We start from the raw sequence: 14085 nt of genomic DNA, 5'->3' as shown, positions 1-14085 counted from the left end.
TACGTTCAAATAAATGAACAGAGCTTATTTGGATTTTTGCCTTGTAAAATGAAGTGCTGACACAAGCACACACACTAACAACATTTCAGATTGAGTGAACACAAAATGACTCACCTAATTGTTGACGTTCCCACGTGTTCCGATCGCTATTGTGCTTCAAGCAAAAACAAATGTCAAAATTATTTGAACAGAAACTAGGCCATTGTCTTTTTTGTTTTAATCACTCAGATTTGTTGACAAAATTCTTGTGTCAAATTTACAAGACATTTCTTTTCACTGTACAGGGAGCATCACTTGATTAAAAGTATAAAATGTTACTCCAACCGAATATCCATTTTGGAGCAAATTGTTCATCCATTTTTAATATTAAGAGTGCTCTCTAAATAAACCCTGTTAGTGTTGTGTGTCAGCGTGCTAACATGCATGAGCGACTCTTCCATTGAAACTTGAAAATAACAAATGACAGTCTTGCACTGGAATAATGTTTTGTTTTTGGGCTCAATACTGAGCACCTTGGTCTTCCTTGTAGGCAAAATAAACGTTGACGGGACCGACGCTTGTCTGGACTGTTTCTGCAGCACCTACAACCATCCAGCAACCCATTCCGTAAGCCAGACAGGGAATACCTGCAAGGCAACACACACTGTTTACTGCTGTATTGTTTAATAAAGCCAAGTATTGATTGATAACAGAAATAGATTGAATACTGACCTAGATTGATAACTTTGAGGAGAGTGAAAAAGCTGTCCTCGAAGTCCAGGTTCTGCTTTGGTGCTTTGGTGCAGTGGTACTTAATGAATGGGAAGCATCCTGTTCTCAGGATGTGGTAGTTGGCTCCTCGAACGCTCCAGTTGAAGTTGGACAGTCCAAATTGGTCATTGTGGACGGCGGCGTAGCGGACACAGTAAGAAGTCCACGGTGGGAGCTTTCGCTGCTCCAGGTGGCAGGTGAGCACCTCCGAGGCGGCAGGACGAGGTCTTGTTTTTCCAAAAGTGCTCGGAAAAAGCGCAACTTTTAACAGGGCATTGTGCACTTGTTTCAAAAGCTCCCTCATTTTTTCTATTTTAAATAGCTCGAGAAGTTCCGAATGAAGATCGGTAGTCATGAGCTACTGTCTCTTTAAAAATTGGAGGCTAGCACACATGAGCCTCCCGTGAAGAGGACACACGTTACTTAAACTGTAACATGCACAAAGACATAGGTTACAAGTGTACGGCGTGAATATCGTTCGTCTTTAAAGCACATTAAATAGGAGAATGGAGAGATGATGACCTTAGGAGCATTTGCAGCTACGTACCAGTAAATGGGTGCTCACATTACGGTCGTCCGGCTGGAAACCAAGGTGGCGGAACTCAAAACAAAACCAACCAATTGAATTAATTAGTACTAGTAATAATACCAATACTATTACTACCAGTAAATGGGTGCTCACATTACGGTCGTCCGGCTGGAAACCAAGGTGGCGGAACTCAAACAAAACCAACTCATTTAATTAATTAGTACTAGTAATAATACCAATACTACTACAAATGGGTGTCTAAGAAATAGAATCAAATGGAAAACAAATGTCGTAGATGGACGGCGCATATAGCGTGAAAGGTTTGTAAATTAAAAAAAAAAAACTCAATTACGTTTCTAGTATAGAAAATGGATGAAGATTATTAGTGAACTTAATGAATTTTTAAAAATCCCAAATAAGACACGATCAACACATTACTGCACCACTACATGAAGTAATTTGTGGTCTCACAGATTTATAACAATTACATTTCTTATATATTAAGCAAATCCAAAAAATATTTCGGTCATATAAAAATACATTTGTATGAATTCTAACGTTAGTTCCTTAAAAAGGCAATTGAAGTGAGGTTAACTCACAATCAACTCACATGTAAAAAAATATTTGTATGAAATCAATTTTGGTCAAATAACTGCTTGCTTACCAGAATGTACCATTTTCATAATGTACAGTAGACCGAGAGGGATATTTAAGCTATTATCAAGCTACCTTAAAATTGCTTTTGCCTTTTGCATATTAGAGGATAATATTCCTGATGAATGACAGATTGCGGGTAAAGGTCACAAGGGCTCCCCAGAGACACTCTGAGACAGATCAAATAATGATCGCCAAAACAAAACAAGTTTACTAATGATTCCCACATTGCTAGCTCAGAAACAATCATCTTCATTTGAGGATTGTGGTACTCAATGTGTATTGATAAAGGGGGATAAAAGGATCGCCACATGGTCGGTCATGTGTCGCTGTAGCTATAAAAATATGACATCATTTCACACAGACATTTTTGGGTGCTTTACTTTTGTAAAATTTCAACACCGGCAGTTATTTCATACTGAATAACATTGACTTGGGAAAAAATGTCGGATGTTAGAAAAAACATAATTGCTATTTTTGAGGAACCTCCAAAAAACACATTCAGCTCGGTGTGTCACATGCATTGTACGCTGTGTTTAGTGATAAAATGGTGACGTGGTTGGTGGTTGTACTCTGCAGATGTGTCCTCAGGGTCACTGCTGAGTTTGGAAAGGCTGTATGATTAGTGAACATGATGAGTGTCGGGGCACATGTGCTAAATTGTTGGGCCTTTCTTAATTAACTGCTGGGAGGAGCAATTAATGTTCCAAAAATGTGCCAAATGCAAGATGGCTTTCATTGTACGGCGCCAATCGAAGAAACTATTCAGGTTGCTGAATGCCATGCTTTTACCTCTGCTCCGTAGGTGATATAAATAACAAGGGAGACGCTGATTACTTCAAACTGTCAAGGCTCGAGAGGATAAAAATGTCGTAGGTTTTCGAGCACCTTCGGGAGAAGAGCAAAAGCGTGGGCCTAAGCCTGGGTGAGCGCAGGAGATGGGAGCCAATAACTCTGCTCTTGTCAGCCAGCCGCATGTGCCGCACACAACAACAATAAGTGTCCAACGGGGACTTAATTGTGTTTGTAATATGCAGGCCCCTAATGATGGCTACCGCTAAAACCGTTAACCACGGCGGCGATTCAACTGCTGGTCCGAGGCGGGCGTGCCACCACTAAATGAGTGTTTGCTCAAATAACACAAGTTGCAGATGAACGCGGGTAAACTCCAGCGTAGTGCTAATAAAAGAGGTCCATTGTTTAAAGGCCCGGCCGGCACCAGGTTGATGAGGTGTTCAGGCATGCATAAGCATGCATAATGAAACCGCCATGAATTATTAATGTATTGATTATTTAGACTCGTCTATCAAAATGATAATGAAGTCAGCAGCACCTAAACACCAATTGGGCTCTTTGCGTAATTACAGTATTTAGTTGTATTTAACCAAAATGAAGAGCAAAGCACTGATCTATCTTTGGGATTACTGCAGTTGCCTACTTATTAGTTTGTTAATCTCCAAAGTCTTAGGCTGCTGTTGTTTTGTTCCTGATCTATCAAATATACTTTTGAGGTTAATGATAAATCTGTTAGTCCTTCCAGTGCCTTTCAAGTTAAACAGAAGAAGGCTTGACACGTATGGAGAGGGGGGGGGGTGTCATTGGTGGACTCACCAAGTCGATCCTTCAGCGCATATATGTGGACACGGTTTGCCCTGAGCCAGTTTGGTAGGCTGGTGTCTGATGTGAGGTTCCCATAAGTGCGTATGCATGTATGGTTAATGGCATCATTAGATATAGATTAAGGGGTCAGGTACGGTCGTGGTCTCCTCCTTAAAAGGGCCTAATTTTCCCTGTAATATCCTAATAGCTATGCCCTCTCTCTAAACGTGGCAAATAAATCACCAGCGAAGGAGTTGTTAATAACTAAACGGCAGTCAGCTGCCTCCTTTGCCTGTTCCTATTTGTCAAAGTAAACACTCCTGCCAGTAAATGCAAATGGCCGCTTGTCAGAAGTCCAAAGCGGCTCGGGCCGGCTCACTTCATCTTCACTATTGCCGTATATGTTCTACTTGGAATAATCGTGAGGCTGGTCCCAAATGATGACGGATCCATGGGCTCGGGGCTGCACTTAGTGATTCTCGTTTAAGTTTCCTATTGTTTATTTATTAATTTTTTTGCAATTAAATGCCGCACACACATTCAAAACTTAAAGCGAAAATCTTGGATAGATGATAGAAGATCACAGAGCTCCATGTTTGTGGCCTTTAAGCCATCAACCCGCCACCACCATCACCATCCAAATGGCGGACATACCGTTTTTTTCCATGTATAATGCGCAAAATTTAACTAATTTATTGTCCTAAAATCTGGGGTGCGCATTATACATGGGTACAAAAAAATAAATAAAAATTTTTGGGGGTACAGGCTTTTTTCCAGCATCAACATGCCATTTTTAGGGTGCGTATTATACATGGGGGCGCACTGTACACGGAAAAAAACGGTATTCAATTCTTGCCAAAATTCAATCTGTAACTCAATCTGCTTGGTAAAAAATCATGAACCCAGTCTGAATATAAGTGGATATGAATCCTAGAAGTGATTGCAAGACATGATTTCAGCAAAGCGTAACCGTGGACGGTCGCTTCGAAACGTCGGGCGGATGGATCCATGAGAAACGGCCAAACTGGACAGCGCAGGCCCACTCCACTCACTAAAAATCTCCCTCCGATGTCCCATTGTTGCTCCGAACAAAGGCGTGGGAAATGTAAGTCTGGATCGTACCTGTGTTCTATTGCCTGGGATTTTCATTAAAAAGCCCGATGCTGCAGCTGAGCCCCCCGTCGCTCCACAATGTGAGGAAGGACCGCGCAAGGGCAAACATATGTGACCCAATTCTTCCCATCAAATAAAGTATGCAGCTTTCGGCAACAGGTTTGAATCTAAATTGATGTTTAAATCCAGACAGGTTTGCCCATGTGGCTCGGCGCCCAATTCACAGCCGTGCCTTTTTAATACGGCTGCCTCCATTGTGTCATGTACCGTTCACGGCCTGCCTTTTAATTACGCTGTCAGTGGATCCCATTGAAAATTGAAGGGGGGGGGGGGGGGGTGAACGGGAACACGAAAAATTGAAATTTGATTTCATAGCCTCTTTATCGAATACCCCTTTACAAACATAATGATCAATACGCTCAGTGAGACATTAATACCGATGAACTGGGAGTTTTAATTGACTATTTCCTTGTTAAGGCAGAAAAAGCGAAAACAAATGATTTAACCATTAAATGACATTGTCTCAATAGCGCTTTTGTCATTGTGTTAACATCTGTTAAATTAGATACTACCCTCTAGCGGCTAGCTTTTCCTTCATTTCAACTGAGACATCGAAAGACCGTGTGGGTGAAACTAAACAAATTGATTCACAGTAAGATCCACCGTTAAAAAAAAAGAATGGTTGGCTTTTCAGAGGTGCATCAAAAACAACCTCTCACTGTGTCCTTTAGATGACTAAAAGGCACTCCGGTATTAAATTGGTGGTTTTAAGAAAAAGCCCACTTGAGTTACAGACCGGGCTGAAATAGAAAATATATTAAATAAAATGTATTGTGACTTTTGAATGATACCCACAAGCCACGATTTCCCCGTGCCCTTTTCTGTCTTAACGCTGGGACGATGTAAACAAAGCATTTCATTTTACAGATTGCGGATCAATCGGCGGTCAGTGCAGTCACGTGCTGATGGGAGCAAAGGTTAAACCATCATAAAGCAGCACATTTCCACCGTCGTAAATCAAGCAGCTTTCGGCAAAACTTAATTGTGATAAATGAGATTGGGATCCCGTGGCAAAAACAATTTTCCCTCCACCGGCCGGCCGGCGGTTAACCAATCACAGGACATTCTGGAGTCGATCACTTTAGAATGACCTATAGTCTGAAAGATGGGGTGGGGGTGGGGGGGGGGATCGAATGGCCCGGCATTGTAAGGTCAAAGGGCAGGCCTTAAATGGTGGAATTGGTGTATCGACACGATAAAGGCTGACAGTTTATTAGAGGGTCATGTGACACATTTGCTGTTTGACTTGCCTCTCTCCACATCCCAGGGGGGTTGTAAGAGAGGCCCCCCTCCCTATCTGCTCAAATGCCTCCCTGATCTTGCCTAAACATTGATCCGCTTCCACAATATAGTGAAATGGAACAATTTGACACCACGTGTTGCAATGCTCTAAACTGCATCCATCACATGGAGCCTCCTTGCACGTTCTCACCTTCTGACCCGTTGCATGAACTGGATCTCTGAAAGCTAACCTTGCCCCACTGAGACTGGGTCAGTGATAAAGCACAGATAGGCCCGCGCCTTGGAGACGGAACAAACAACCAGGGAAGGAGAATATGTTAAATTGGTCACCTGGTGACCTGGTTTAAGAGTGTAATGGCATCCAAAACATCACCCCTGAGCAAACAGAGGGTTATACTTGTTACCCGGGAGAGGCTTTTTGAATACGGACGACGAGTGAAGGACTGATGGTTCCCCAATGGTTTGCCGGTTAGCCAGAATGGGAATAGGCAAATAAATATATGTTGCGCACGGCACTCTACTGTAATGGTGCAATCTAAGCATTAAAGGGAACTCAAGTCCAAAAATGTCTTTCGAATAATATGCTGTATGTGCACAAGTCGAAACATGGCATTCTGATTAATATTGTGGAATATGAGTTAGGCAGCAAAATTTACAGTTGACATCACAAATGACATCACAGTTGCCAGGTCTCGCGTCAAACTCGGCTTCAGAAAACTGGTGAGCCGTGATTGGTTGTGACCTGACACCTGTGATGTCATTGGCAGTCAACAGGAAGTGGCAAAATGGCCGCCCCGAGATGGATCAAATCAGGTGGAATTTGCCCGTTTCGTTCATATTCTGAAACATTATGCATTTCGTTCCACTTGGTAAAACGGCCACAAGAGGGCGCCTCGGTATCAGCGATTGATATCAGCTGCGAGTACCCGATACATGGAAACAAGGTGAGTATCGACCTGATATCGGCACCTAGTATCAGTACTTGCCCATCGGGCGTAACAAGCAAGCCAAGCACCACCGTATAAGCTAATTCCGAGCTTAGTTCCATTTTATCATCGCTCTCCGAGTGTTGAGCGCTTTTCTGCAAATGCCCTTGAGTCATCCGGATGACTCCAGTAACTTCTTGTTATCGCCGAGACCTTAGGTGGCTGCTTCAATTTCTTAGTGGGCGCCTGATGGATCAAGTGGGAGGGGTCAATCTGTGAGTGACAGCCTATTATCAGAAGGCCTAATGGCTTTAAAGTCACAAGCGCAGAGACGGCACCTGCCCCCAATAACAAGTCTCTCTCTCGCTCTCTCTGCCGAGCGGCTGATGAATACTGAAGCTAAGCCCATCTATCCGGGGATCAATCAGGAGCACGACGGGGATCGATAGCACTCTTGTTTCTGTAACTAGGAGGTGCCATAATGGTTTCGCCACTTAATTACGTTGTCAATTTCGAACTTTTGTTTCAGGTGTCCGTTTGGGAGCAGAAGTGCAAGCTTTGCTTTGACAACGTGTGAACTGGCTGGTAAACAACTGTAAAAGCTTTCCGGCCAAGCCGTACCTTCCATTGGATTAGAAACGGCGAATCGCTCAGGAATAACATGGCGAGGAACGCTGTCACTGCAATGAAAGTCGTCCGAATAATCGAAATCACGTGCTCTCTCTCCAAAGAGCATTTCAAGATAAAAATGGAAAATTCGATTTGGCCGTACAAAAGCGGCACTACCTATTTCCAACTTGTCGTGGGATTCAAGAAGATCCTACACGACGAGCGTTATTTGGAGCGGGTTCCGTGTGACTTGACGGGAGATGATGCCGTTGATATTGCAGTCATGTAAGCGCCATCATCATCATCATATTCAAGTACTGTAAGAGGAGAGGTCAAACGCTGCACAGTGATTCCCCCTGTACAAACCATAAAGCACACAATGGTGCGGCAAAAAGCGTGAGGGAACTGTTGTCGTTTGCGACGGGAGAGCGAGCTCACCCCGGGACTTTGCCCATGCACTTGGCCCAAACAGCAGGCCACGAAGGCAGGAGACGGCGAGGGAGATGCTTTCGCGATAAATTCGGCCGACTTAAAGGGCGTACGGTGGCCCGTGATGGGATTTCGACTTTGCTCGCTATCCACATAGAGCCCCGCAATCTGCCCATAAATAAAACAGATGTTTCCCTTTCTCCTTGATTGCCGCTCGGTTTTCTCGAGCGCACCGTGAAACAACAGCGCCGGCCGGGGATCTGGTGCAAGTCGGGGCTGAGTGTTTCCAAGACTGTTGTCCAAATGTTCATTTACTGGAACGCGTTCCTGTGCCATGAGGAATGTCAAGTACAATTTCGATTCTTTTGCCTGAGGAACTCCAATGATATTTGATCGAGATGACGGTAGGGCAGTAGAAGACAAATGCTAATTGGAGTTTGAATCAAAATGAGTTGCACCACTTCATAGCTCCACACGTTCAATATATAAAGCTGACTATTGAAGCTGGGGCTCATTATTGACTGGAAAGTTTGACAAAAATAATAGAGAATAATTTGATAGTCCAATTGAAAGCGTGCATCTCAATTTTAATTGATCATTTTTCTTTCACTTGTGGAATAAAAATTGCTTAAAAAAACAAGTCAGTGCCTATAAAAAGTCTACACACCCCTGTTCAAACGGCAGGCTTTGTGATGAAAAAAGAGAAACCCGAACAACTGAGACGTGTACGTACTCTCGTAATTGGGATGTGGCTCACATTGAACCGATCGCAAACTTCTTCTTCTCCCCAAATAAAGTTCAGCTGTTCAATTGTAGTCTTTTCCTTCATTTTCCTTTCGTTCCAGCAGAAGCCAGAAAGGTCTCAAAAGCACACAAAAAAATGTGTGTCAACTTTTTGTATTTCATATAATGTTTCATTGGGATGTGTGCCAAAAATGAAAGGGCAATTAATTACATTTGCGCAGCGGGAACAATTCTTAGTCACTTCTTTAATGGTGCCGCTTTTTAAATGACAGACAACCTTCACCTAAATAAGGTATTGCTCAAGATTTGTTTGTGAGCAAAAAAAAGCAGGCCTCCATCTGTTGACGCTATTAGGTGCAATTTTGACCCTCTTGTGCCTAATGATGCGAACGCAAGCTGCGAGAGTGCTTAAGAGTGGATGGCCCCCTTCGGGCGTTGCATGGCTGCCGATCTACATGTCTTTAACCTCTTTGTGTGTGGAAAAGCTCAAACGGGCTCCGGGGCTCGAACATCATGCCTGAGGCCATAGGGGGACCCCCCCCCTCCCGCTGTACCTCTTCATCCTCCCTCCTCTTCTTTGTCGGACTGTTGTTGTACGCAGCCGGAGGGGAGATGATAGTTGGTTGATTGTAAAGGCTTACGTTGTATTAGCAAGAGTCAACTTCTTCACGCTGAGCCCTCAACAAGTCATAATTAAACAAATGCGTCTGTGGAAGCTAATGAAAATCAGATTAACGGCGAACGGAATTTGGCTTTCCACCCAAATAGATTTGCTTAATATGCGATTTAATTGTCAGATTTTAGCCAACAATTATTTTGAGACTTTTGGATTTTAAATATTAATTGGCAATCATTTGTTTTTCATGAAATATTCATCACGATTATTTGAGGAGAAACTAATAACGGCCCTCCCCCAAATGATGAATCTAATCGGAATCGGTGTTATTGCGTGTATTCCGGCCGAGCGGCCAGCTAATGAGGGTTGTATCTCAAAACAAACGGCAAAACATCCATCCGCACTTTCTGCTGTGAAGCAATCAAATATTCATGCTTGTTTGTTTGAACCTTTATAATCTTTCGACACAATCCAAATTGCTATCTCCAATATTAACTGGCGGAAGAGCAGAAGGCCGGCCGTCGTAAAGCCTTCAAGCGGCTCGTGTATTTTATGGGAAAACAATGTCACCATGAGAAAAAGATTCAGGCGATGCGGAGAACACAGGATGTGGGCTTTGCTTTGATTAAAAGAGCGAGGTTTGGAAGAAAGGCCAGTTAAAGTGTTGCGTCCATATGGCCCCAAGGCCCCGAGGCTGTGGGCCTGCACTCGAGGGCCTCGGCACTCTTTCCTCTCCATGGGACCCCAGCTGGTGAAACAAACCCCATTTACGCCGCCATTATGAACCTTGGCGGCGGCTCAGCCTCGCTCTACCGTAATTAACGGCCCCGATGCCGCCACAACAATTACAGCCCCGCGTACGCCTGCAATGAGGGGGACGACGAGCTAATGGGAACAAAATCAGAAAACAAGACGTCGGAGATGAATGCGCCTCCTCTCAGAATGAATAAAAAAGTCAAACGGTTGTGCTGCAAGCTCACAGTCATTAGGCTGTAAATAGTTTACACAAAGCTCCCCATTAAATGGCAAAATGCGGTAATTAACGCATGACAGGAAATCAAAGGCTATTTGTAAGCATATGAGACATAAGAGCCAGAAGCTTGTGCACAGATTACAACTGTAGGGAATGAATAATTGGCAATCATTAAACGCATTTTATTTTGTTTGGACTGGGTTTGGGTTAAATTGCTTTGCAGAACAAATGACGCCATTGTGTAGAATCATAACAGTGCGGCAGTTTTAGCTTGCTTTTATTTGTAAATAGTTGCAGGATGTTCCACTGTCGCACTATTTTGTGGATTTTTTTTTTTCTTCGTTAAGACAGTGTCAATTAGTAACTACCGTATTTTCCGCCCTATAAGGCGCACCTAAAAACCTAAGATTTTCTCAAAAACCAACAGTGCGCCTTATAGTCCGGTGCGCCTTATATATGGACCAAATTCCTAAATTTAAACTGGCCCAAAGCATTGTGTCATGAAATCAATCATAAGTGGCCCGCTGAAGACTATGAATCATGACTCAAAAAGACTATGGATGATTATTTTATGATTATAAAGTCATTTGTTCTGTCTGAAGTTGAAATAAAAAAGATAAAATGGAGAATGATTTGATTTGGATTAAAAATCTGACATGATGCATTAATGGTGCGCCTTACAGTCCGGTGCGCCTTATATAAGGATAAAGTTTTAAAATGGGCCATTCATTGAAGGTGCGCCTTATAGTCCGGTGCGGTTTATAGGCCGGAAAATACGGTAATTTGGTCCAACTCTCCTGTACTGTACGTTGGGTGTGTTGTAATTCCACTTTTAACCATAGATGGCAGCACACTTATTCAGTGAGACAGATGTGAATTCAAAGAAGAACACTAGGGAAACTACTGGGAATGATGAAAATCTGATTTTTTAAGAAAGAAAAAAGACAGCAAATATCTGTAGGTTCATTTTATTACGTACTATATCGATGTATAGAGTTGAGGTTATTATTAACTCAGTTCACTATTACACTGTCGAATATTTTTGTGTTCTCTTATGTTTCGGAATATTTCAAACGTGTTTGGAATACTTTCAAAGTGCGTTTTAAAAATAGAAGTGTTGCAAATGTAAATAGGAAATTTCTATTAATTTATTGTGGGGGTGGTCTAGAATGTAATCCCACAACGGAGGGGGGTTGATTGTATTGTTTTGGCTTCTTTGCTGACATCAATCAGTCGTTCTTACTGTGATCCAGCGACTCCAATGATTTACTTTTCAATTGTCAATTTGATCATCCGCCAATGGCAAACCCAATGCAGTTTTCTAAGATAAGCACAAAAATAACGATTCTCACAGCCTATTCTGGTATGTTTACAAGCAGACAGGAATCTAGTCTATTCTTGAGCTGCCTCATCTCAACAATGGGCAGGCACAATCTTCATTTCAATATCCAGCTGTTCCTGTAATGTCGCTCGTCTGCTGTTTATCTAGTCGCTAAGATGTTAACTTCAAGTGGCTCGTTCTTCATTGGTGTGGGGGGGTGGGGAAAAAAAAAAAGAAGAATGGCAATAAACTGTAATTTGTGCATCTTTTCTCAAACATGCTCTTTGGAGGGAGCCATAAAAACAAAGTGCGCCACTTCAAATCATTAATTCAGGCACAACTGCATGGATCTGAAATGAAGCCATTCAGATGGGAGTCAATATACAGTTACACTGCATGGCCGCAATGAAGCAAAGCAGCAGTCGGAGTGAGATCAAACATTCCAAAAATTTGCCTGTGGACCATTTCAATATGATCAGTTTGGAGAGAGTCATAGAAGCTTCAGACTTTTGCAACTGCACCATGAGGAGACCCGACTTCGTACGATCCGAGCCGTTGTTTGGTTGAGCGCAAAACGTGCTTTGACTCGCAAGTCCAAATTTGAGATACGAGCGCCGTGTGGCGCTCTGGGAACTCACCTCACTTGGAGCGGTTGGCCTTGATTCTCTTTGGGGAGGTAGACGGAGAAGGACTGTACTTCTAAGACACGTTCCATCCAAGTCTGTGGGAAACAAGGGCAGAAAGATTACCGCAGCTCCAAAGTTACTTTCCTTGACCTGATTTATCACTGTGTACACAAAACAGATCTATTATTGTAATAGCCGGCAGGCGTTTGACCTCTCCTGTTTTCCAGCAGGTTGAATTGACAAAAGCTGCCGATGGGAGGCCCATCCTATCCTTCACGTCTTTAATGTGTGCTATAGCAATGAGCTCCTTGGGAATACAACTAATTACTCCACATCTGTATTTATTTGATCCACAAGGAATTATCCCTTCTGTCACTGGCAGAATGCGCTGGCAGCCATCGGTAGCAGTGATTCATCTCCGCAACAATCGTCGACAAAACAGTGGGAAGATCGATAGGAATAAATGAAGACTACTACACGGCGCTCATGAAAAAGACGGTAATAAATGCATAGACGACGGACAGGATGTTAAATGCTAATGCAGCAATTTGATCCGATTGAGCCCATCAAAACAATGCACGGCCTCGAAAAATGGAGCAGTTAAATTGAGTTAATCAAAACAAAGAAAGCAGGATAGAAACCATTAAACATATCATAATTAAATCAAACTATATTCCTCTGATGTGTTTACCCAGAAACGAAACAGATGTTAAATTTCAGAAGCTGTAAAAGGAATGTGTAGCTCCACCAAAAGAAAACAAGGCAGGATTGAGTTACCGTCTCCTCTACCGCCTCCTACAGGATCATTTACGAACTGCAGGCTCATGAATTCAGTTCTGGTTCCTCCATTTGTTTTTGATATGGTTCATAGGCAGCTTACATACCTGTTGAGCAGAAACGTTGCTGATGCTGCGTTGTTTCTTTCTCCTCGCCACACCTGATGATCTTAGTGTTTTAGGATCAGCGCTCTCACAGTTCCTCTAAAGAGGTCATTAAAATGAAGTGTATCAGAAAAAGGTGAGGAAATCAAGTAGTTAAAGCTGAAATTCCACTTTAGATGAATAGTCCAAGATGTCTTCCAGACGATATTTCCCATTGAAAAAAATGACATGTAGAAGATTAGATTTTGTTCAAAGGTATTAGGCAATGACAACCTCCTACCTTTTTTCTTTTTTTAATCAGTCTCCCGATGTGGATGTTCGGCAGGATGGCAAATTGCCTCGAGCTCAACCACGAGGGTATCCTGTCAGAACAAGGCCACAAAATATGTCAACACCACCGTTTCCTATCTTCTCTAATTGCCTTTGCTCGGAATCTGCATTTCGGCACAACTGGCCCCCCCGTCGAGTTCGCTAATAGACCTTGGGGGTGGGGTCGTTAAGTCTAATCATAACAGAGGTGTAAAGTCTGATGATTGATTTGGGTTCATATTTCGGCAGGGGAGGGACCTGTTGCATCATGTCCGGCCACCGCTGGGCTCCACCCGGCAAAACCTCCAGGAGCGTGCTCCGGATTTTTGCCTGTTCCGCAATCCTCGACTGAATCAAGGTAATTAAATGATTGGATTCATGCTAATTAACAACAATGGGGTTCAACTTTCTAATTATCCTTGTTCACACAGCAGCCTCTGTAGCCACCCCGACCGAGTGCGCATAAAGCATTCCATCTGCTAGTAATTAGGCCCAATAATTTCAGACGCTCGCAAAATGATTTGCGACGCACATTCCTGATTACAGTCTTAAATGCGAGCGCGCCGGTCCAATCTCGTAGTTGGTGCTGCGCTGGATGCAAAGACAATTTTATTTTATTCGATTTCATCACAGCGGGGACAAACGACACCTTTGTGCCAATTGCAAATATTTAATGGAATGGCTTTTCATTTGCCTAATCTGCA

General features: G+C 42.9%; 1 protein-coding gene across 1 annotated transcript; it reads right to left on the bottom strand.

The window, feature by feature from the left end:
* Nucleotides 1–202: 202 nt before the first annotated feature.
* Nucleotides 203–1439, bottom strand: lg7h15orf61 (linkage group 7 C15orf61 homolog). The gene is made up of 2 exons (XM_061283199.1): nt 712–1439; nt 203–626 (listed from the first exon to the last, which is right to left on the bottom strand). The coding sequence occupies exons 1-2, from the start codon at nt 1103–1105 to the stop codon at nt 499–501; spliced, it is 522 nt and encodes a 173-aa protein (XP_061139183.1). The 5' UTR covers nt 1106–1439; the 3' UTR covers nt 203–498.
* Between the last annotated feature and the right edge of the window lie 12646 nt (nt 1440–14085).

The sequence above is a fragment of the Syngnathus typhle genome, linkage group LG7 (assembly GCF_033458585.1).
Source record: "Syngnathus typhle isolate RoL2023-S1 ecotype Sweden linkage group LG7, RoL_Styp_1.0, whole genome shotgun sequence".
Lineage (NCBI taxonomy): Eukaryota > Metazoa > Chordata > Actinopteri > Syngnathiformes > Syngnathidae > Syngnathus > Syngnathus typhle.
Note: the sequence above shows the minus strand (reverse complement) of the source record. Positions and strands in the feature narration are given on the sequence as shown.